The sequence below is a fragment of the Prinia subflava genome, chromosome Z (genome assembly GCF_021018805.1).
Source record: "Prinia subflava isolate CZ2003 ecotype Zambia chromosome Z, Cam_Psub_1.2, whole genome shotgun sequence".
Lineage (NCBI taxonomy): Eukaryota > Metazoa > Chordata > Aves > Passeriformes > Cisticolidae > Prinia > Prinia subflava.
This window is the reverse complement of record NC_086283.1, coordinates 80,412,906-80,438,439: the sequence shown is the minus strand read 5'-3', so window position 1 is coordinate 80,438,439 and position 25,534 is coordinate 80,412,906. Positions and strand designations below refer to the sequence as shown.

At 41.2% G+C, this 25,534-nt stretch overlaps 1 protein-coding gene across 50 annotated transcripts in view; it reads right to left on the bottom strand.

The window, feature by feature from the left end:
* CELF4 (CUGBP Elav-like family member 4) overlaps nucleotides 1-25,534 on the bottom strand; it is a 676,060-nt gene that overhangs the window by 278,058 nt on the left and 372,468 nt on the right. For 27 of the 50 annotated variants that reach the window (XM_063422543.1, XM_063422561.1, XM_063422583.1 and 24 more), the window contains one exon: nucleotides 3,325-3,373. In XM_063422543.1, the coding sequence (XP_063278613.1) occupies nucleotides 3,325-3,373 (49 nt within the window). Of the gene's footprint in view, nucleotides 1-3,321; nucleotides 3,374-25,534 lie in introns of those variants that run through there. The other 23 variants (XM_063422567.1, XM_063422590.1, XM_063422542.1 and 20 more) reach the window with 1 other exon arrangement.

The window sequence follows — 25,534 nt, the reverse complement described above, 5'->3', positions numbered from 1 at the left end:
ATTCAAAGGACTTTGACCTTCTGATCAGGTATTTGAAGCTTCATGAAGCATTTTATAGAAAGGGTACCCCTATATAACATTTTGTATCACGACTGTGCACATAGATGGACAAACAGGCAGGAATGTAAAATGCAAAATTTTCCCAGTAATTTAGACTATTTCCACAGAGAAATATATTGAGGACATGTTAATTTCTATTTCCCATAGGATTAGGCAAATGTAAATAATGCCAATTTTTGCTTAAAAGGTTTTCATACTTTGTCTTGCTCATAGTATAATATGAAGATTAACAAACAAAATAATAAACCCAGACAAATCATTAAGAGGCACTCAGCATATCCATTTTGGTGGGTTGACTGTAATTTTTGCCAAACAATATATTGAACACTTCTCAAAGTTAGATGGTCTAAATTCTAGCTCACAGCAACTAAATGCTGACACTCACTTTCAGTTCAACTAAGTTAGGACACAGGGAGGGTTAAAGACTGAAAAATCCAGGCTCCAGAAAAAGAGGAAAAACAGAGCTGAGTCTGGTTGAGGGAGAGAATAAATTTGTAACTCTCATCACCTTTTTCTTGTGGAAGAACTTGCTGAAAAATTCAAAGATTCATGCATGTTTCAGCAAAATGTAAGTATTTGTCCCCAAAGAAAACACAATCTCACTTCCTCAGGATTGCTGATCACCTTTTTCAGTAAAAACCTTATTGCAAACTGCAGTTTCAGAGAATATTGCATTTATTCATTAACACTGTGGTCTGGCACTAGAATTCCCTTAATCCAGGATGTTTACTTCCCATAATCCAGAGTGTGGGCTTTGGGCAGACCAAAGACTTGTGCTGTGTGGAAGAGCTGCTTCATCTTCCAAGCTCCCCTTCTCCCCACTGTCCCATCCTGATGGGCAGAGTATAATAAGCTACAGCTTAACCTTCTTTATTGTTTAGGTTAGCCTTTGTCTTGCAGCCCTAATGAAGCCTTTTGATATGCTTCTGAGATACAGGGCCTCCTTTTTAGCATTGTTTGCTATGCCTGCTTTAACCAGTGGGCTCCTGAAGAATGTAAGTTTTCATACAATGCCTCCCTTGGGTGCCAATTGTTCTTTTCTCCCATAGCTGCCCTTGAGTCATGCTGTCCTGAAACATCACCAGCCCAGAAGCAGCTTGTCAGTGGGGAATTAGGACAACATGTCTTTCACACCAATGATGAGAGCACCTGCTTGGTCTCTGCATTATGATCATCACTGGTAGAAGAAATATGGGAGCAGACTAGATGGGAAGAGATGAGGTTTGTGAGAGTTGGGCAGATAATTAGCTAAAAATACAATGACAAGGGGACCATGGGTGTGATAATCTGGAATCAAGCTGCCACTGGAGCCCTTTGCAGTTCAAACCATCACTCCTGAAAGCAGGTGCTCTTAGCAAAGGAGTTTGAAAACCCTTCCCAGAAAGCCATGCATGTGTTCTCTATTACTGATTTGCATTAAAAAAAAAAAAAAAAAAAAAAAGAGAGATTGGAAGCTACATACCCTGTAGGCGCACTAAGCAAATTGGCCAGCCTAATTATTATTTTTGGTATGTCTAATTAAATGGACAAAAGGCCCTCCCTTCACTCTCGCTGTCAGCATGAACTCCACTGGAATGTGCATAATGTCCCCTCATTTGCCCAGGCAGCTGAGCATTTCCTTTTTCCCCTAGGAGACTGGCATTGACAACTGCCCATGGCTTACCCAATCCTACTCAGACACAGAGCCAGATCATCAGACAGGGAGGGAAAGGGGAGGAAATTGACCTGGTTCTATTAAAAACCACTAGACAATGCTGTAGGATGTGACACGTCTTTGTTGCCAGTCTGAAATGTGCCCTGGACCTTGGATGCAGGACTTGCCAGGTCCCATCAGATACTTTCTGCCCAGTATTAACCAAATTCCCCCAAATTTTCTTTAGAGAGGCTCTGAAAGTGCAATATTTATCCCTGAGATTTCTGGTGTTTTTCCAGTACTCAATCCAGTTCTTCAATTACAGCCATTCCTTTCAGAGCCTCTCTTGACCTGTGGTTTCACCAGCCCACAACACCAGCCCTTTCACTACAAGCTACATACAAAGTCTTCCAATGACTTGAGTCACTGGAGAGTTTCAGCCTCCCACTGACACAGCCAAAGTCTCTGAAATCCACAACTTTCAAATGAAACGAGAGAGAACGTGGTGCCTTTTGTCTAAGGTATTTTTCTCCTTTTAAGTAGTTGTTGCTGGAGATTTCCATTAACACCAGCACAAAGATAGTCATCCCACAAATGAAAAAGAGTTTATATTTATGGTGGAAATTGAAGAGTTTTCAGACATCTAAGAGCCACATCATTACTAAATGACAAAATCTACTCCCACATCTATCTGATATGTAAGTACTAGAGGTTTTTACTGAAAAAATGAGGAAAAGGCTCTCTATTCTTTTCCCAAAGAGATAGGGATAGAGAGGAAGAGAACATGTCATTTTATATATGCATGTGTATATATATAAATGTACAGATATAAGAAAAAAATAGCAGGATGGTAATTTATCCAACATAACAGACCATCTCACAAGCTCTCAGTGATCTTTGTGTTTGATCTGACAAACAGACTCCCATTAGAAGAGTACAGTGAAGTATCACCACATCAGTTCAGGTAAAAAACCTTTTACAGGAAACACCTCATCACCAGTGATCTATTGAACAATCACTTAACAAAGCCTTCCAAATCCACTGTGTAGAATGGAAAAGCAAAACACCAGCTCCCGATTTCAGCTACACCTGTGCAAATCCTGAATAACTCCCTGGGTCTGAGAGAAGTTTCAGTTTTCCACAAGAGGTTTATCCAGATAAGCTGATACAGGTGCAGAAAACTCTGCCAGCTCAGAATTTGCTTTTTCCAGATGAAGGCTTGCTTCAGTACAAGCAGAAACAAAATGGTTAGAGAAACCATAAAATATCTGCTTTATCCTAACCAAATTAAACACTTCTACAGCTCAGCCTGACATGGGTCTGAAAAAACCCCCATTGCTGTCTGCTGCTGTTAAACTTTGTTAAGTCAGTGTCTGATGCTTCACTTCTTAACGAGGCAGTTATTTGTTTCTCAGGCAATCACTGGCACCTGCCTGCCTTTTAAAATCAAATAATAATTGAATATGAGGAAAGTGTGACGAAGTAAAGGAGATTTAATAAAGAGAATCTTTGCTGCAGAGGGAATTTCTTTGGCAGTGATTACGTTACTAATTGATCAGCACATTGCCTGAAAGAAGCCAGAGACAACAATTATATTTAGCACTGTGGCTGAAAGCAATGCAGTCAACTACCTCCTCGGCTTTCGCTGTCCGCTGGCTTCACCTGGATCGGTCTGTTCATCTGTAAGGAAGAACAAAGACAGACGTGTAATTAATGGAGGAGTCAGACATTCATACACAGAGGCTTGCTTTGCTTCTTTACTGTGCATCATAATTAGCACCAGAATTTACTCCACAAGAGGGGAGAAAAGCAATTAGTAAACAAAGAACTAACCACGGAGTGCAGGCTGCAGCTTGGTCTGAGGCAAATAAATCAGTGTCACTCCTCTTACTTGACAGTGGCTTTGTTGAATCACATTGGGAGAAGGACCTGACTCATTTCACACAGGTCATGAAATTTTAAACGTAACTTTTAAAATTTCTAATAGTTTCCTCTGGAAACACTGGTGTATGAGAGCAAAAATGCTTTGTCAGAATATCAGGATCAGTGAAACTTAAATTGCAAACACTTTTTGAGACTGGCATGATGAAAAGGAAATTGAAAAGCTAATTCCACTTCTACTGTTAGCTCAGTAGGATAGTCATGTGTAACATAACAGCCTACATTTCAAACTTGGGAAAAGGGATTTGGATCTAATTTATCCACATGCTTCAGGAGTGTTGGATGCTGAGAATTTTCTATGAGTAGAGGACCAGATGTTCCTTCTATTGGTTTTTCAGATATCTTTTTCCTTTCTCATGTCACAATATAAGTAAGTTTAAAAACCTTGGCACTGTGCTGTGAATAAGTTTTCAGTTATTCAAATTATCCCTCTCTCACAACGAAATCACTGGGGACTATCACTATCCCCAGAGCTTCTCACTCCCAGGAGAGAGGGCAACAGATGCTCACAATGTTCTTCACTGGCAGTGCCTAAACTGATGTGGGTGGCTGAAGAATAGAGATGAAGATATACTACACCTGTCAATAGCCAGACACTCAGATTGGATCAGAACCAGCTAAAAATTTAATCTGAAAGCCCTTCCCTGCCTCTTACTCCTTGTCACATAAAGCAGTCAATACCCTGTGCAGATCAACTATTCAAAATATCTTTCTGTGTGTGACCACCTCTGAGCAGAACGAAAACATCTTTTTGATTTGTCAGCCAACAAAGAAAGTACAAGTTCAAACAAGCATCACAAGGAGCATGAGGTCAGAAGGCAATAGGAATCTCCTAACATATGTCTTCCTAATAAATTCAGACCACATATTGGCTGATGAATATCCCTGGATGCCTTCAGGGAATAATATCCATCCCTTATTTGTGGCTAATCACAGTTGGGCAGCAAGGTCATTAATTTTATTTTTCTTTTTTTATTTTCCCTAATTTTCACCCTTTTGTTTGTTTGTTGGTTTGGTTTTTGTTTGTTTGTTTGTTTTGTTTTGTTTTGTTTTGTTTTTGTTTTTGGAAAGTGTTTCATAATAACTTAGATTTCTTCTAATTGCTTTGCACACATTTTTAGTAATAACAAGTTATCAAGCTGGCTGACAAGTAGGTTAAGATGATGAAGAGCCTAGCAGATCCTGGTGTATTGTTGTCTCCAGAGGAAAATGTACTTATCCATAAATTGACTACAGTTAGACTCACATTCTGGAAGAGAAGGATCAGTGGCTACAGATGTTACTGAGCAGTTTCTGCTCTCCTCTATACCTGTGTCATCTAACAAAATTCAGCCAGCTGAAGTGCTAAACCCAACGAAGAATCTGGTAATAGTTAAACCTTGTATCAGCCCTTGATTCTGCCGCTGCAGAGACCTGTTGCCCACATAGATACCACAAGATATGAGCAGGGCAGAGGTGATAGGTGAAGCAGTAGCAGGACTGATATCCTGCCACAGGGCTCCTTTATACTCGCATGTGAGCAGCTAGCTGTTACACACATTCAAAGATCTGGCATCACGCACGTGAGGACAATACTCTATGTCATATAACTTCAAATGTATAGAAGTGTAACTTTAGACCACTCTTACGCTTGGTGTTTGAGACATAAACAGTGTATGGACTTTTGCAGTGCTTGTTCCTCTCTATGGATCATGGAGGTTGTCTTTGCATTTAGACTTAGCTGAGATGAGCCCCATCTTGCTTCTCATCTGCAGGACAATGAAGCTAAATTACTTAGTTGTTCCCTCAGCTGCTCAGCCTCTGACTGTGTTTGCAGGAGGTTGGTGTTGACCATCCATGCACCAGTATTTGACTTGAGATTTGGTTACTTTTAACACTTGCACCCCTATTACAAATTATGGGTTCCTGATGTGAATCCTATGGCTAATCCATAGGGTTGTTGTCAGAGGAGGGGGGTTGGAGGTCCCTGGTGCTCATTCCAAGACAGCCAGAATCTGAATCCCAAGCAGTCAGTAAGAGAAATAGTCACAGTAGCCAGGAATTTACAGGAGGTGTGCAGCATACAGCCTTGAGAGGCAAAGCCTTGAGTCCAAAGGACGCAGCCTTGAGTTGCAGAACATCCCATAAACCTACCAACATAGGTTCTGATCTGAAGTGTGCTAAAGTCCACGAAAATTTGCACTGAATTTAAGTGACTTTTGCATCCTGCCTTGAGAAAAACTAGACAGACTTCATTCTTCTTTTTGAGGTGAATGAAATCAGTTTGCACAAGGCAGAGGACATCATCAGACCCTTTGGCAAAAATGAAAGGAGACAAATATTTGTTTGGACTTCAGTTGTGTTTTTGTTTTGTTTCTTTTTGTTTTGTTTTGGTTTGTTATTTGGTTTTTTTCTGAGAATGAGGAGTGAGAAAAAGAAAATCTAGAAGAAAGTTTAAAAAAAAAGAGGGAATTAGCATCCAGCAGAGGAAGAAAAAACTGGGGAAATTAATAAGTAAAAGGCTAGAGTAATTTAATGTACACCATGATTTATACACTTGACAATTTCTTTATAGACCAAAGAGAAAGTGCTGCCTGAACGGAGCCCATAATACAAATTGAGATAATCTTGACATGAAAGACACCAATTATGGGGAGAAACACTGAGAGGAAAATAATTAAGTTTCCTTTCTCTATCTATGGATTTTTTTTTTTAACACAGACACTCTGGGAGCAAGGACCCAGAGTGTCATGTCATGGGGACCAGAAAAGGGCTAAGTGGGGAAATAAAATGGCAGAATAATGTAGCTTCCTCAGTCCAGTGAAATGCCTTCCTGGGGAAAAGGGAATTCAGATATTCAAATTCTCTGCTTATTCTTTATCTGGAAATGGCCATAAGTTAAGTGAAATGAAATTAAAATTTATGTTCCAAAATGCAGCCTTCTGAAGAGTGTTTGGGGAAATACTGATAGGGACATCTTTAATATCTGTCCTGTCTTGGTGGACCCTGAGAGTGTGACAGAAGAAAGAATATTTGCCAGACAGCAAATCTGATTAATACCATCATGAAATCCACCTGAGATCTGTGGAATTACAGATGTGGCTGTAAGGTGTTATTGAACCCTGTCACTAGAAGGCTTCAAAAGGTATTTGGCTACATGGAAAAAGACCTAGAGCAGGCTGGCCCAACATCTGAATTGGTAAATGGAGTGAGTGGACTCTGTTAAGCTTTCCTTTAGAATGTGCTACTCCTGTCCTTTCAGTGGTCCTTTTTCCTCTGCTCATGGATGCTCTTTGTGCTCTCATTTGAAATATAATCACGCTTCCTGGTTCTATGTTATCCCTGTTGAGGTGCCACGGTGAAAGGAGTAAACTGTTTTACCATTTGTTAGTCCCAAAAGCATTTATCTGCCCTTTAAATTCTCTACCATCCTTTAAGACCTGACTAAAATTTTTTATTCCCTCCATAATATGGAAATGCCTGACTTTATGGTACCAGAATGCTCTATAGTTATAAAACCATTATAAATCAGGACAATGTTTATCCTTATTCATGATTCAGAGACCCAATTGGCCAAAAATTTCCTTTGAAGTGCTTTGCTCAACAACAATTTTGTAGCGAAGATGTGCTGAGGACCACTGAGGCACAAAGATTTAGGCAGGAGCCAAATAATTTAATTTGGATCTCTGGTTACATATATAGGCACAGTTTTCAACGAGGTGGTGAGAGAGCGGCACACCAGAGTTTTATTCACGAATGTGTCCTCAGTGTGGAGTTAGAAAAGCCCATGGCTCAGGTTCCCCATCTCTACTGGGAAGAAGTACCACTGCAGCTGTGAACAGGCCCATTTCAGGAAGAGGAGTTGTGTGTCCTTTTCCCATAAATGCCATAAATATTTGTGTTGATGAAGGAGTTAGAACTTCATGTGCATCACAATTCTCATTTTCCTGTGATTCTTTGCATGTTCATCTCTGCTGAATACCACTTTTACTATCACCTTTGCAAACTTTAAGCAAAGTGATCATACTTACTACGCCTCCTACCCTTCATTTTGGGCTGTCTTTCCTTTCTTTTGCCAAAAACCAACCCATCCAAATTATGCCATCTCACACCAAATTGCCACTGCCCCACCTACCCCCACCCCAATTCTCCCAGCAAGTGGAAACACAACATCATTTTTCATGTCCAATTACAGCCACTGTGGTGCCACTGTTAAAAGACAGCGCAGGTACCCCTGTCAAAAAGGGTTTGAGTTACAAGAAGCGATGAATTATAGCAAGCCCTTTTTCAATTCTCCACAGAAATGAAATGTCAGAGCTTGCTGCTGTATTTTTCTCAGCACCATCAGCTACAGGCCTCTGCAGGAATTAGACAGGGGACAGGCGCTTTTCTGCATCATGATTTTTCTTTTCCTAAGGTTGTCGTTTTTTTCCCCCACCAACCTTTTTCTGTTCCCTTTGGCTTTGATATTAATTTAGAGCAGGTAGAAGGATCACCTGGGAAAGAAGAGGAAGCAGAGACAGTGGATTTCTCAATGTCTCCATCTTTCTTCCTCTCACTGTTCCTACTACCCTTTTCTTTCTTGTCTCACCCACTTATTGCTTATCAATGTACCTTGTGTTTTTAAGTAGATCTAAAACTCTACTTGAGAATGGACAAATACAGAGATTTAAAAAAGAAGAAATGGGGAAAAAGACCTCAAAAAATGAAGATGTCCTGAATAGTTTAAAATGTGCTCTGAGAAAGGAAGAAAAAGCGAAAAGATGAGGATACTACCGAAGATGAAAGAAATGCCATTAATAGTTAGGAAGATGATGATCAAGCAGAAGAGAGGTATGTTGAAGATTATCTGCTGGTTGTGCTTAAAGATTATGTCACTTCAAGAGAGAAAGGGTTATTCTAGAACTTGTGTGTTTTATAGGACCATGGAAGATTATCCTGGTGATCATAAACAATAATAATAATCTTTCTACTGTGGTTGGAGCTCTTAAAAAATGGAATACTCCTTGAGGACATATTGGGGGCTTTGGTTTTTATCAAAAACCATGATGAATGGATTTCTACTGCCCATGTTTCTGGAATTTTTCTAAGAGTGTAAAAAAAGTAGAGGTGCTAACCTCTGGCAAGGCCTCTTTCCAGCTCTCTACTGGGTTTCTGGGTGATTTTGGACACATCATTACATCTGCCTCTTTCTCGCCTTTTTATTCTACATAATGAAGATAAAGATATCATCATGTACTGTGAAGGTGGTTGATGGGAAAAATACCCTATCTAAATTCTGGTTTTAAACAGACAACCAACCAACCAACCAACCAACCAACCATCCATCCATCCAACCAACCAACCAACCAACCAACCAACCAAACAAACAAACAAACATCCAGTAATTTCTACGCTTGAATTATGTGGACAGATATAATGGCAAATAGCAAAGTCTTCATCCTCACTGAAGGATGTGTTATGTTTGGTATTATTCAGGCATCAGCCCCCTAAATCAATGATGAAACTCAGCTGTGACCTAATCATAAAGGATGCAGCTAACAGGTCTTAGCAAATGTTTATTGGGCACTCCTGCATCTCTGTAGTTCCTGGTTAGCTTCATGAAGAAGAAAAAAATCCCATCCAAAGTAACTTCTTCCCTAAAAATAATACATAGTTCTTCAGGGTCTCATGACATAGCTCAGATGTTAATTTGAGCTAGGAATGGTTTAATACCTGCTCTGAAATTTTCAGAAAATATGTTCACTATTTATTTCATTGGTGGGACAGGTTTTTCTGTTTAAAGTCTCTCCCCAGAACACTAAGAGAAATTTCATTTTACCATTTCTGCCAGCTGAGTCTGCCATGAGTCTTTTTTGAGTCTGCCATGTGCACAATAGTAATTCCTCTGAATTCAATACAGCTATTTATGTGAGCAAAGGTATTGGCAGGAATGTGTTTGTAAGAGTGGGTCATAATTTTTAAAGCATTGAACAAAATCTGCCCTGATAGAGAGCCCTAAGGAAATGCAAAGTATATCAGTGTCAAAGTTGGGAAATCTGAGAAAATTACCTACAATTGAATTGTGTATGTGTAATTGCAAAGTTCAAGTAAATCACTCTGTACCTGATTCTGAGTGACATAATTGAATTACAGTGATCTAAACTAGATAGCCACAAGCATGAATCCAAAGCAATCTCCTTTCTCTGAAGACAAAAAAACCAACCAAACAAACAAACAAACAAACAAAACCCAAAAAACAAAAAACCAAAAACAAAATCTGGGCTCAGAGAAACTTCTCCAAATGCTACAAGATCAGGAAGATTTCTTCACCACAGGTTAGTTACACAAGTAGACTCCTATATTTGTCTATTTCAGCTGTAATGCATAGAGCAAAAACCTGTCCCCCTGGGAATAGAGGTAAGTGCTGTGTTTGCATGGATTGATATGTAATTACACGTTAACCACATCTACTGTGGGCACTCTGAATTGCTACAATGTTGAATTAATGAAAGAGTAAGGAGAGGAAGTATTTTAGCAAGTTTGTTTTAAAAAAAACCCTAATTAAATCACATAGGTTTACCTTGCTAGTAATGCATTGCCTCTGAAATGACTATCTGAAACCTTATCTTGGTTAAGGACTCTTAATTCCTCCCCACCACCCTCTTCCCCACTTGCTGAGATATGTGCAATAGATATGTACACAAACAGAGGAGAAGGCCTGAAATGGTAATGCATGAAGTAAGAAAAAACCCATTGAAAGGTCTGACCTTTCCAAATCAGTCAATGCTCTGGTGCCTACACCCGAGAATGATTGCTACCGGCCATCCCTGCTCTCTGAGAATATTTTCTATATATCATATAAAACACATTATATTGTGTTTTATTGATCCATCTTTCCCCTTCTCTCCTGTGTATAGAGGAACCTAGAGGGGCTCCAGTTCAGTTCGTGCTCACGTGCACAAGACTGTGGCTTCAAATACAAAACTTCTTCCTCACAGAACAATTTGGGCTTGAGTTTGAAAAAACTGCTAATCTTGTTAATAGGCAACTAGAGCCTTTCCAATACAACAAACCATTTGGGGTAGCTGAGCTTGTAGTGCTCAGCCTTACGGTGTCTAGTTTTAAATGAAGTGGCAGAGGGTAAAGGGAGAACTCAGTCTTCAGCATGTTTGAGGACAAAACACAGGATGCTTGGAGTGAAACCTCATTTTCCAAAATGAGAGAGGCAGGACTGCCTTATTATTATTATTATTTATATTTTATAAATGTTTATGCATATGTTCCATATGGAAATGTGCATGCAAAAGAGACAGCCGGAGATTTGCTAAAATTTTGGACAGTGACACTGTAAAAATGGTATTCAATAGGTCTATTTTTGCTCACTAGACTGTGCTGCCACACAGTACCTTAGTGACTAAAGAAAGAGAATGATCCCCTGATCACCCAGGTGGGTGTTTACTGCACTCGTGGCTCTTGCTTGGCTTCTGCACTTGACCTTTCTCTCCTGGAAAAGAAGGGTATCTTGTGGATGATGACTTTTGAAACTGTGTCTGTAGCCCCACAGCTCTCACATGAGTGAGAAGTCTCTGACCATTTAGTAAGCATACTCAAGCATATAAAGAGTCCCAGGACTGTCCTTCTGGTCATGCTAAGCTACATAAAAGCTTATTTCTATGTGTATCCTGACAGGAGAAGTATAATTCTTGAATGAACATGCTGTTCATTAAATCTCATTCCCTGCTGATATGATGAGCAATCTGAAATTCATATTACATTGTAAAATTCTGATCATAAACAAATCAGATTCTAATATAAAACTAAATCAGTCTTTTGCTGTCCTTTCCTCCCTTCTTTCCTAGTATCACTAGGGAAAAATTTTTCCACAATCCCATCTTTCTTCTAATTTATCTCCTGAGTTTATTTCAAGATAATTTGCACCCAATTTTAAAATATGCCCATGCACTTTCTATCAAAAATCATTCTCTATTCCTAACTTTTTCTTTTAGCAGACATAGCATGTATTAACTAGAAAGAGACCTCATTCTCTTTCAGCCTAGACACTGTGATCCCAAACTCCTTCAAAGCAGAACAACAGCATAGTCATAGAATGAGGGAACCATTAATGTTGGAGAAGACCTCTAGGATTACCAAATCCAACTGTTAATACAACACTGACAAGTCCACCACTAAATTGTGTCCCCAAATGTGTCCCCAGTTCTATCTACAAGCTTTTTCAACAGTTCCGGGGATGACAGCTCCATCACTTCCCTTGGCAGTCTATTCCAATAATTGACCACCCTTTTGGTGAGGAAACGTTTCCTAATATCCAACTTCAACCTCCCCTAGCACAACTTGAACCATTTTCTCTGTCCTGTCACTTGTTATCTGGGAGAAGAGATCAACCTCCACCTGGCAATGATCCCCTTCCAGATAGTTTCAGAGAGTGAAGAGACCTCCCCTGAGCCTCCTTTCCTCCAGGCTGAGCACAGAGCATGAAGGTAGTCCCTGCAGATACAACAAAGACAGTCTTACACTAACAAGCATGGGTCCTTACTCTGCTGATGGCTAAGTGCATGCACGAGGCATCACAGCATTTAAATGAGGGATGAGAGCTCTGCTGAGGGTCCTGGATGGGTTTTGCAGTGCAGGCTCAGCTAACATGTTTTTGGTTGTGGATCTCTCTCTCCCTGCACCTCTCAGCTGAAAATCTCCTCTCAGACCTCATATCCCAGTGGTCCCATAGGTGCTCTTGGTGTTATTCTGCTGCTGTCTGTTGGACAGGTGGGATGTTCTCTGCATGTGGGGCACACTGTGGTCACACGGAGACCAAGGGACTCCTCAGCACGGACATGGGCAGGGCAGCAATCAGGTCAGAGAGACAGTTGTATCCCTGAAGGCATTGTAGACATAACCCTTGTTCCCTAAGTACAAGATGAACATCTGGTCTTGTCTCTCCTTTATCCTGAGCCCATGACCTTTGGCTATTGGAACTTTCCTGCTGTGCTCTTCCCTCTCCAGGCTTTATCTCTTCTTCTGAAGCAAGACCCAAATGGTTGCCTTTGCTACTAATGGTTAGTTGGCTTGACTCTGCAGACTTTAGGCAAGGCCAAGCTCCACTGACTACAGTGCTTTGAGTGCAAAAAGACCTTGGCCACCATCCATCCAAGAAGATTAGACCTTCTGTGCTTGTAGCTTTGTATGCCTGGCCACAAAGATAAGAACCACAGCCAACCTTTTTGCCTGTGGAGAAATGCTTTCCACAGCACTGCCATTTAACAAACAACTGACTAAGCTGTGTAAATTAACTAGCTGCTTTCACCCATTGCCAGGACTATGAAATACAGGCTCTCTCACTGATTTAAATGTGCAGGTAGCTTCAGAGCCTCCCCAAGAACTGAAAGAGCTCTCACTAGGTTAAGATTGCAAGCAGGGTTTTCCTTGGTTCTGGGCTAGATCCACACTGAACCAGAAGGTGTTTTTCCCCCAGCTGGTCCTTCTGTCTAGGCTAGTGTGTTCACTCTCTTTCTCCTACCCTAATTTCCCTTTTTCAAAAGTTTAAAGTCACCTGCTTGTTGCAGTATAACAGACAGCAGTTCATTACCTCAGTTCTGAACCACAGGAGGCCCAGACCTAAATCTATTCCAAGTAGAATTCTCTCATATTTCTGAAGCATGAGAGCTTCCTTCTCAAGGTGTATCCCTATCCTATGTAGGTGTTATGGTTGTGCTCTGCTTTCAGTTCTACTAACAAATAAAGTTTAATTTTTTTCTAGACAGCCTGAAACAAGTTCCATTTCAGCAGATGAACCTCCAGCAGCCATGCCACCTTATGCGCTGACTTGTCTAAGCTGTTGAAACTTTTGAGGTGTTGAAATCACACCTCAAATTAGATGTGTGAGCACTTTGTTCTGATGATAAGCCCCTTTAGCTGTGCACTGGATCAGGGCTGTGGCTCCTGAGCTGGCAAAAGGAAAATAAAAAACAATTTTACAAGAAAGGAAACAAACAAGGAAAGACTCAGAGGAAGAATGAGATTATCTTAATCTTGATAATGCCCCCTTAGAGAAAATCTTCTGTGAAGGGACTTAGAGTATTACCTTTTTCTTCTGCCCTCCTTCACTGCTAGGAAATGCATATAGGGTGTGATTTTAAGCCCATCCAGATGCTCAAGTTACTCCTCAGTTTCTATCAGTAAATGAATAAGCACAAGCTGAAACCTTGTAATTTCTAGTAGAGCCTTCAAAAGAGGAAAAACCAAAAATACATAGATCCCGAAATATTTCTTGAATTGGAAAAAGGATTGAAGGCTTGAAAAACCCCAAACCCAAACACGGAAAGAAAACTCCTCAATCACTCCAGACTTCAAACCCCCAGTGCAATTCTCTATACCAGTATCAGGCCCCTCAGTGCAAAAGGAGCTACCTCTTACTCCCATCTATGTATAACTGGTATCATCTGGTCCTATGTTTTGACAATTATCTGTAACATAATTACCAGACTGATGAGTCTTGCTGATTAATTATGCCATCCTTCATAGTTGATCTGGGTACTTAAAATAAACAAACACCCTGGTAACAAAGGTGATTTTCTCTCTCTGTTCCAGGCAACAAAGGCGAGCAAGCTCATTCCACTATAGAGGGATGTGGTCAGAGACTCCCAGAGATTGGTTTCTGATCTGTCATTCATGTGGAGCTGCTTCTTTCCTGATCCCTGACCGCACCCTGACTTCCCCCGCTCCTGAATGATAAATATTTCCCCTCTGCTGAGAGCTATCCAACAAAACTGATGTCTGATACTAATGCATCACTGATGTTCTCCTCCTCTAATTATGCCTAATATTGCCTTTCTTTTTTTCTGCCTTGAACAACCACTTTTTTCTTTTTCTTTTTTTTTTTTTGAATCAACATGTACCAAAGCATTAAACAAGACATTCCATTAATTTCTTCATCATCATAACTTAAGCCTGGGACATACCCTTTAAATATTCATTCAGCTATGAAAACTGGACATTAAAATTTTAATAATGTCAAGCTCATTTGAACTGAGCTCCTGGGGGACTATTACGATACAATTAGAATAAATATGATGATTGATTTGGTGTAAAGATTCACCTGTCCACATGTGTTAGTGGCCGGAAGCAGTGTGCCACCTCTGGCATCACAGCCAATAGCTCCAAGTTATCTGAAGTTATTTATTCCCTTCCTCATCACCCCCATTCCCACTTGCTTGCAAGACTGACCCCCTCACTTGCTCGTACGGAATATTCACCTTGGATTAAGTTGGGAGAGGCAAAGCAGAAGGGCCTCACTAGGAACTGCATCCAGCAGCACTCTCTTCTCTCTTCTTGTGCTGTGACTGAAGAGGGAGCGTTTTTCAGAGACAGAAGAAGTTCAGCTATAAACTTTCTGGCGGCCATGGCCATTAACCTTTTGCAGCTGTGTGTCTGAGCTCCTGGGCTCTGGTGCTCCTGGGGAGATGGGTAGCAAGCCTAAACAACACTGACATGTCTGAACCAGCCTGGAGGAGAACCAGGCTTGTGCTTCCTAGCAGGATCTGTCCGAAATCACAGTGCAGAAACAGTCCTGAGATGTGATGCTGAGAGCAAAAAAAAAAACAGCAGAGGGGGAAACCGAGCAAGAAATCACACTACTTATGGAGCCTTCTGTTTCAAATGCAGGATGTTCTCAAATGCACAGACAGATAATTAAAAGATTTTGGTCCACTGGGTGCTGAGCATATTTGAAAATTTGGGCCAGATTGTACTTTCTCTCTCTGCAGTGCGAATTGGGTGCTTCATGGTGTAAATACGAAAGGAGATAAAATGGAGCCATCACCACTGAGAACAATCATAGGGCTTTCTTTTTTTTTTTTTTTTTTTTTAATCATATACTTTAAATAAACTACTCATTAATTCTTTGAATAAGGGTAAAATGCAAACCTCTCTGCATTTAAAGGTAGCCCTGATCTAGCCTTGCTTACAAGCACTGACAGAGCTTCCAGCTTTTGGGATTTTACCATCAGTCTCCTGACATATTTAAATTAAGATTCTTTAAATCTTCAGCTTCTGGAGCTGAGCAACTTTTTAACTGGAATCTTAATTCCAGAATAAAAGAAAATCCTTAATGCTCAAAATATCACACAAAGAAAACAAAAATGTAAAAATAAATTTTCTCTTATTTATATGATTTTATCATGCAGGATTGCTTGAGATAATTTATGATTGATGAATCTTTATGGTTGACTATGCTAATTATTTGAAACATTATTTGATTTTCACTGTTTTCAGCTTATTTTCCTCTCAGTATTTTGCTAAAAATATAAACTGATCCTAAATTTGTCACTTCTCTTTCAAATTCAAATCAAGTCCAGCTTCTTTTCCTATTTATCATCTCTATTTCTGTATGATTTACTTTAAATATTAACTTTTAGAAATAGTTTGGTGTTATTTACTTTTACACTCCTACCCCTACACCTTCCAAAAAAAATATTTTTTTAAAGTAACTCAACCTCATTACACATTACACTATGGAGACAAGAAAGGGAGGAAAAGGTCACTTGGTGTTAATTTGCTCTGAAGGAAAGCAGCATTTTGGGGAACCTTCTTACTGTGAATGCAGACTGTGGAAAGATATAGCCTTGTACAGTTTTCTGAAGTCTATTACCTATCATCTCCTTCCCCACTAAGTTTCCTCCATGGAAAAAGGGGTTAGACAGTGATCTTTACCTTCAGGGCCCATTATGAGGATTAATTAGATACTATTCCTACAAAATTGTAAAGTTTTAATTGTAAAGTTTAAGTTTTAAGTATGAGCTCTCACTATTATTGTAACATGCCATACCTGCATAACATCTACCACTGCAATATTACCCCTTGGTTGTTGAAGACTACAGAACTGCTGCTTCTAATTGAGTTAATGGCTTCATAGGTTGGTAATTTAATAAAACAGACTGCTTAAACCAGCAAGGTTTTGATTAAATGGGGTGTGTGCAAAGGGGAATTTATATTTGTTAGAAGCTCTATGAATCCAAGGTATCCAGGCACGGATAATGCTGGTACAAAAGTCCCTTACACAGAGAGGAAGGAAGAGCAGAGCTGAAAGCCATGGAATCATGGAAAATCTCAAGCTGTAAGTGACCTATAATGATGATTGTAGTGTACCTAACACTCGTCTATATGACTTGGAGCATTGCTTAGATGCTCCTTTAACTGTGACAGTCTTGGTGCTCTTTTGAGCCTGTCCCAGTGACCAGACACCCACTCAGTGAAGACCATTTTCCCAGTGTTTAGGCTGAACTAAAGATCCTAATTTTACAATTTTATTCCATGATGGAATTAGGAGGTCAGCACCCCCATCTCTGCCCCCCTTGAAAAACTTGTGAGCTGGTTCACATCCAGCTACAGTCAGGGTATTCTGGGCTGGTATCGGGGGTATGCAGAGGTGTGTGATGGTGTGCACGTATAAATAAGGTACTGTGCTGCTGCCACTGCTCACTGTGACAAGCTGATCTACCTCAGGATATCATGTGCCTTGACTGACTTCAGAGAGAAAAACAGTTTTTCCTTTCCACCTGGCCTTGCCCCCTAACTTAGCTCTAGTGCTAGAGGAAGAACTGGAAAATCTGGGGGAGAGCCTATTTCCTGAATGGAAAGACTTATTTTGTGCTGAAATGACAGGAACATCTTGAAATTTCCTTTCTGAAGCAAGTGCCTGGTCGTGCCCATGCAGAGGAACGGGCTGCTTGGAGACCTCCAGAGGGAGCTCTTGGCTGCCTAAATTTAAACAACTAAATTATGCAAACCCAATTTCCTAGATGGAGAAATTAAGGATTTACTCCGGGAAGCCTGCTTCATTAGGTACTTAAAATGTACTCAAAAGTTAGTTACTTCAGTACACAGACTGGATTGCACCTCTGACTTCAGTGACTGCCTGTCTGCAGTGATTTTTGACTGCAGGAACAGCTCCAGGTGCTTCCACTGCCTGCTGGAGTCAGTAGAAGAATATTGCCCTGATCTTGGAAAAGCAAAGGAAAGAATCCCTGCATCGTGACACTTTTCTGTGCTGTAAATGCCAATTCATAGCTGCCTCCTTACCATGGGTCAGTGCCATTGAGAGTTAAAATTTTATTCTTGGATCCCCTTTCAAGAGCTCCCAGTCAGGCAAATCTGAAACCAAAGCAATCCTTCCTTTCCTCCATCTGACCCTGAGAAAACAAAGAATGCCAGGAGGCACAGTGATCATGGTTATTTTGTGTATAAAGAACAGCACCCATAAAGGTCATGAGAAGGTTTTTTGGCTGTTTTAAGAGCACTGATAAATAATCAGGAACAGGTCCAAGCTGCAAAGTTACACCTGTCAAAAGCTGGACAGGAACTTTCCATAATAAGGGCCAGGCACAAAATTCAGATGCTGACACAAACACAGACATCTCAGGTGAGCATATGGCAATTGTGCAAGTGGTTGGGGTTATACCTGGTTCAGAAATCTGGCTCAGCTAAACAGGTACTAGCTCACATCTTCATCTGACCCAGCCAAGCTCGCCAGCTCACATTCCTGCACTTTCACAGACCTCCATTCTGGCACAGGAAGGTGTTGGGGTCTCATCAGGGCAGGTGGGGGGTAGTGTCTGACCTTGGGGATCCAGAGGGGCACCTGAGGCCAGCCATGAGCCCTGAGAGTGTTTTCCAGAAGGGCGACTGTCACTTTGTGGCTCCAAAGGACCTGATGTCAGCACTCTGGAGGGGAACAGCTGGCTCAGCAGAAAGAAAAAAATAATAGGAAATTGGGAAGTCTGACATCAAAAGTGGATGTTTTTCCTTCTCCCTAAATATTGTGCTCTGGTTTGGTGGCAGGTTATTGGTCTTGCTAGTTAGTCTCTAGTCTGCCTTATGGTAGGGGTCAAACTGCTTTATGAAAATTGTCCTCTTCAGCCTTAATATCTGTGAACTCTGCTGAAGTTTGGAAAGGTTTGTGCTCTCATGGACCCTCAAGTAAAGATTCAGGACAATCTGCTTTTGGCTTCAGGTACTGTGCTTGTTCCCCACAATGATCTTATTTAGAGGATCCTCAGAAATGTTTTGATTAACATTAATTTCATGCCAGTCCAAAATGCCCCTGTGACAAGCTCCATTGAGCCAGTGCTGAACAAAGGAAATTCAAAATTCAGCTCCTTCACGTGAGATGGTGTGTGTGTGTGTGCGCGCTTTAACTAAATCATTTATGGTCAATAATGCCAGGTTATTATAGGTCAATAACTTTCCATTATTCACTAGCCTTGCTGTGCTCCCACTGTCAGGCAGCACAATGGCATGTTGGCTCTTCTGAAGCAAAAATCTCCTGATGGGAGCTTTGGAAAAGCAAGCACGAACACAGCTTGGGCAGAAAAAAAGAAAACAGGGGAGGGAGAGAGTGTGAAAAGTTCTAGTTGCTCTCAGAAGTGTCTTGGGGAATGTGTGTGTGACATACTCTCTATTTCTCATACATGCATGCACACTCAGCCCCTAAATTCATTATTCCTCTGCTCCCAGCTGGTCAGATGTGAGGCAGCCCAGATCCCAAGGCTGCATGACCACAGAGCTGGTCCTGAGCAAACATTATCTCTCATTAAGGTCTACAAGCTCGGGCTTAATGCCACAGTAGCCTGCGGGTTGTATAAGCTGTGTGTGTGCACAGTTAACGCTCACAGCTGCCTGCTTTGTACTGGGTACCCGGGAGAGGAAGAGTACCAGGTTTTTTTCAAGTCAGGGTGCAAATGTCAACAAATAAACAAAAATGAAGAAATCAAAAATTGCGGGACAACATGAAAATTATATTTGCCCCTGTCACTGCAGCACTGGTACTAATGCTCTGCCCTGTGTCTCATGAGAAGGGTGGTCAGGAGCCAGGAACTGCAGGCATATGTAAATAATAGTCTGTCTCCGTGGAAACTGCAGGAGGCAAAAGGCAGCCCTGTGGTTTGGCAAAGACTCCTTGGTGCTCCTGTGGAGAGTCTGAGTGTTCTCCCAACCAAACATTTTGAGATGACAATTTGGGACATGGGAGCTGTGGGATGGACTCATCCTTTGTAAAGGGCAAACAGTGAAAAATTAACTTCTGTGTGGAAAGTTGAAATGGACATTTACTAAAAGCCCGTGAGAGGACATAGGGAAGAATAATGCTGATTTTTAACTGAAAAGAGGTTATCTAAGATTTTTTTTACCTAAAAGCCTTTTTGGCCCTTTGCTGACCAGTGCATTGACCCTAATTCCATCTAGCACTGAGATGACGCCTCCTTCATAAGACATCTTGCACTGATCATCCTGCACATGTGAGAGACTCAGCCTGGGGGAAGAATGTCAGCTTTTCCTGATATTCCAGGCAGTGGCCACTGCTGGAGATAACATCTCTGGTAGCCTGGGCTTTTTTAACTCCCACCTCTGCAAAGCTGCCATGGGCAAGGAGGAGTTAACAGGAGCTCTGAAGAGCTGGTCCATTTTGAATGTGAATAATGGGAATACTCTCCTTCAATCGGTATTCAGCACAGGGATGTACAGAGGTATAAAGTTAATCACTAGCTGGGCCACCCCTATTTCCAGAAAAAGAACTTTAATACCTTCTTTATCCAATGAAGTACCATTGTTATACCTGCATATTATGAAGGGTTTATTAAACCGGTGATAATCTATTCAAGATAAAGTGATCTGTATGGCCAACTGAGCACAGATCAGACAGAATGATGGGAGGTTATTGTTAAAATATGCAAATTCACATCCTATTGAAATGCAAACCCTCCAGATAAGATTTTTTAATAAATCTGGTCTTTTTTCACTGCATGAAGGTAACCTAATGTTTATTGACTTCAAGACCATATAATGGAACGTAATATCTATTAGTCAGATCCTTGCCTCTCTTTCGATTACTGGAGGTACATGTTCTGGCTCCTGAAGAATTTTTGTTTTATAGTTTAATACAAAAGAAAAGAGATTAAAACCCCCCAAATTAATTAACTTCTTTTTTACACAAAGCCCCCCTTCCTCCTCAAATGCTGTCATTAGTTACTCAAGTAAAAGAAAGCAGTACCCCATCAGCTGAGAAACTGTCCACTATTTTCAGCATTAGGAAAAACAGTCAAAAGAAGGAATGCTATTTGGGAACACCTCTGTACAATATAAAACACAAATTAAAATTTTGGATGCCTTCCTTGGGTTTGCTATTACCACATCAGAGAAAACTGAGTGAAGTTTCATTTCAGTCTTCTGCAAAATACCACTATGAAACAGTTTGACCTGAATTCTGTATGTGTGTTTCTGTGTGTAAGATTTGTTTAAGGCATATATTCAGTGTGTATTTAGGATCTGGGGGGCGAGGGGCGGGCAGGTGGTTACAGAATCAGACACAGTTTCAGATACTGAAGTGCTAGATGATATAAAAGGCTTTTATTTTAGTGAAATGTCAATTCTGTGATGGCAAAAGTTAAGAACCCATTTCTGCTTAAAAGTCACTTCTCCCCAAAGCCTGCAAAATTTACATGTTGATATAGATAGGTCTGAGATTTGGTGTGTCTGGTAAAGGTGGAAATTTTGTTTCTGATTCCAAAACGAAGGTCAACAAAGTAAAACTATCCTGAAAGAGGAGCTTCCTAGCTCCTTGGAATAGCTCTACCCATCTTAAAGAGACTTTTTTATGTTGCTGTTAGGCTATGCCAGCTTTTTGGGGTCAAATCGAGACTGTGATGGTCTCACCGACTCAACATTTTACTCCATTTGGTTCTTGGTGGACACTGAGTGGAAGCAGTGAGACAGGTAGGGGCTGGGCAGGGAGTCACTGCAGGGGATGGGCAGGCAGCTCAGCTGTGGGCACAGACAGGAGGAGCCCAACAGGCAACAGAAGATGTGTCAGTCAGCGTGTGTAAAAACCTGCCTGCACTTGGGTATCTGAATCATCTGCACCTGCTCTGACCTGCACTGTTTTGCCCACACAGGGCTGTACACCAGCACGGGGATTTGCATTATAAGTACAGCCAAAAACCTTTACAGGACTGTCCCTCTCTCCCACTGCAGGCTTCAGGCTTCCGTCACAACTGAAGGATAACCCAAGCTAAACCCTTCTGGACACTTTGCCTACGAGGCTGATGGGGATGGGCATAAAATGTGCTGCCTGCCTGAGCGTCTGCAGTGGAACAGCAGTTTCCATCTCCAGCCTGCACTGCTGCCAAAACACAGACTCTCAACCCAGGCACCCTTCTCATCAGTCACTTCATTGGGTATACCACCAGTTACAAATTAGCACTTAATCAAGATAAATCCCATAGGAAGTATACGGATAATATGCAATGCATTAAGCCTGCAAATTAAGATGGTCTGATTTGGCCCTGGCTTTAAAACTCCCAAGCTTGCATTAGGACTAATGATGAATGGATGTATGTCCCTGGTTGGACAGGAGGTCTGTCAGGACAAGGCTGCCCAGCAGCGACAAAGCCAGTGCTGAACAAGTGCTCTGCTTAATGTTCATTAGGCCTTCCACACTGTCCCTGCTTGAGAATGTGCTTTCCCTTGTTGTGGATGGTTGTAATAGTGACACTTCTCCAGGATCTATTGACTTATTGGTCCTGCAGTTCATTAATAAAACCTAACTGGGGGCAGTGGCTGCTGGCATAATTTGCACATTGATCAGAGAGGGGAAACTGAGGCAGACAGCATCATATTTGGAGAGGCTGACCTGCACAGTGCCCAGGGCTTTCCATTCACTTGCTCTAAACAGAATCCTGCATGTCACCTTGCTCAGGCAGTCTCAATCACACTTGGGAGTCTCTTGTTCTTTCACTGACTAGCTACAGGGATAGAGGTGGCATTTCAGCTCTGAAAGTGTGGCCCAATGTGGTTAAAGCTCAGTGGCCTGAATTCTCCTAACAGATTAGTGGAGTTGCACTAAGGAAACTTTCCCACTCCATCTTGTGGGCTGCAGCACGGGTGATGCAGCAGGATTGCACCTCCAGATATGAATACAGCAATAGCCAACAAGTGTGCTGTTCTGAGGTGCAGCAGACTTTCCAAACGGAAAGTTGAAGGCTGCTTCTGTCCCTCTGTGACTGGAGCTCTGGTTATCTTCTCTTCCTGCCTCAGCTCCTGCAAGACCTGGAACAAGCCTGTTATCAGACCTCACATCTACTATATATAGTCCAGAAATTAATCTCTGCGTGAGATCAGGGAAGAAGAAAACTCTTTTTCAGCTTGTTCACCCGTCAAGGTCAGGGTCCACATGGACTGGAGTACACTAAAGTATGAGTCCTGCAAAATGCAGGGGAGCTGCTATTTTAAGGGAGGATGTCTGTGATGCAGGCTTCAAGAGGAATCAGTTTTAAGCTTTAGAGCTGGGGAGCATCAGGAAATGTCTATGGTCTTCCAAGGGTTAATGGGCTTTGTTCTGGCTGCTGGAGTAATTTAGGGAAGGAAAATCTTTTTAAAATAACAGGCATGGCAACATCTGTGGTTTTAAAGGTACTTTTCTCTAGATTTGCACTAGTGTTCAAACTTGTCACAATAGGGTATCTTTCCTGGATGTCATACTGCACTTATTACTGGGAATGACTACTTTCTACAGTGTGTCTCTACTTCATGGCTTTTTAAGATACAGATGCTGTCATCATATTCCCCAGAGATGTGTTCTGGTTCATGGAGAGGCTGTTTTATATAATCTCCTGTGAAAGATTAAAACAACAGCAGCAGGAAGAACAATAATGCAACACACTACCTCCTGAGAAAAACTATGGAGCAGTGGCACAGACAACAATATCTCCTCACCTACTGCAAAGTAGCAGGCTTAATTCACGTGGTCATACTTCACTTTCCACAGGAAGATTACATCACGTTAATTCCCAAGAGAACCATGCTCTCAGTCTATCCTGGGAAGAGCCTTCACCAAAGTTGCCATTACTCCACTGCCCTCATACCCTACAGCATCTCCTCTCTCTTCTGTACTGACACCCTCTCTGGTGTATCCACATGCAGCAGCTCAGACCAGGTACCAGCAAGTGCAGCTCTACCAGCCAGTGCAGCTCCTAAGATTTCCTTTCTTCTGAGACTAGAAAATGTCAAATATCACTTTTTAAGCCTCTCTTGGCAGAGAAAACGCCAGTCAAAACAAAACCCAGAAGTGATGGCAGGAGAGAAACCTGGGGAGAAGGCCCAATATCAATTAATAAAACACTACTAGTGAGTGCAAGGGATTACCCTGGGTTACCTCACTCTGTGATCCAGGGTGTCAGCTTGAGCCAGTCTATGCTGAAAGTAAGAGAAACTGTGTCCAGTCAGAGATGCACAGTAATTTGCCAGGAATTGCCAAGGCCAGGGGTTATCTTACCAGGGTGACATTTTCATTTCCAAACAGCACTTTAAGCCACTTATCAATAGCAAGAAGGTTGGTGTGAAGTTTATGCAAGAGTAGAAAGGTGTCTTTTTTTTCTTCCTTTCTCTTTCTTTTATTTACTTCACCTCCAAGATAAGAAGCCTATAGGTGTGGATCCAGATCCGAAGGAACAAGAGGGCTTTTGATGAGTGAGCAGGATTAAGGTGCCTACTTGTTAATTTTGATGATACTGAAGATAGAGCTGAGGGAACAGGATATGTCTGTGTCCTGGGGGTGTGTGCATTCGTGTTTATATGTCTTTCTCCAGCTTGCTGGCCAGAGAAAAAGAGGGCAAGCAGCAGAGGTCTGTGTGTGAGCTTGCACTGGACTGTTACATGCTTCTGGTTTTACATTAAACCCAGATTAACCCCATGGATTTAAAAACTTGACTATGAGCATGTGAATTAATTCCTGGAGGAAAACTGTTCAAGCCATAGAAATATTGAAATGCAAGACTGCTGATGAAGGATAAGGGCAATGATGTAAAATTAAAGCTAAGAACTAAAGACTTGCAGTATAAAGGAGCCAAAAAAGAGAGGTTGAAAAACTCTCATAAAAAAAGAAGTATAACAAGTGCTGTCATGGATGATTATAAGGGTTTGAACCTGTCACCCACAGCAACAAGAGCACTGGCCTTTCTCACTTGACCTGAGGAGATAATGCTGTTAGCTGGGGTTAGAGAGGGCAGGTGATGTGTCACTGTTCAAATACAAAGCAAAGATGTTCTTTCACTCCAGATAATTAAACCAAAACATAAGCAAACAAGGCCTGAAGTTCTGGAATTGCCTGGCTAAGACCCTGAAATCCCTTAAGAAATGCTGCTAGACCTTCTCATCTTGACAGCATCCGACCATCCTTATGAAATGCTATTATCTTGAAGATATTCCATTCTCTGGTGTCTGTTTAAAAAATACCAATCTAGCCACAACCAAACTATACTCACAATGACATCCCAAAATGTCCTGTGGTACTTTATAGTATACTAAATCCATAAGAAATTTGTCCATGACATTGCTGAAATGCAGCCATTTATAGAAGATAACACAGCAAGAGCAGTGTGAGAAGGTAAATTCCCTTTTCAGAGGACCGGGCTGAGTTGCTTGTAACATTTTCTTTACCTATTTTGTGCACTTTCTGTGAACTGTGAGATGGTTCTCTACAGCAAAGAATATTCAAGAAAACCCCAAAATTCCAAGACATATATTCAACTATGAAAGAAAGACGAGCAGTCCATTTTCTCACAGAGAAATGTGTCTGCTTATTGAATTGAGAAAATGAAACAAATTCACCATATGATTTTGCTGATCAATCAAAACTCACCAAAACAGCCTGGAGAGTGAATATGCAGAGATAACAATTCAAATATGCAAAAAGTGAGAGAAAAATGCAACTTATAGTTAAGAATAATTACAAAGAATAATTGAATTAACAATTAGCCAGTCATTAATAGAAATTCTTTGGCATGAGGAAATAGACTGACCATCTATGAATATGTTTAGCCTAGGAATTAGGAAGAAGATTATCTCTCATCAACAATAAGCAGTCCTAGCCTAGCTGGA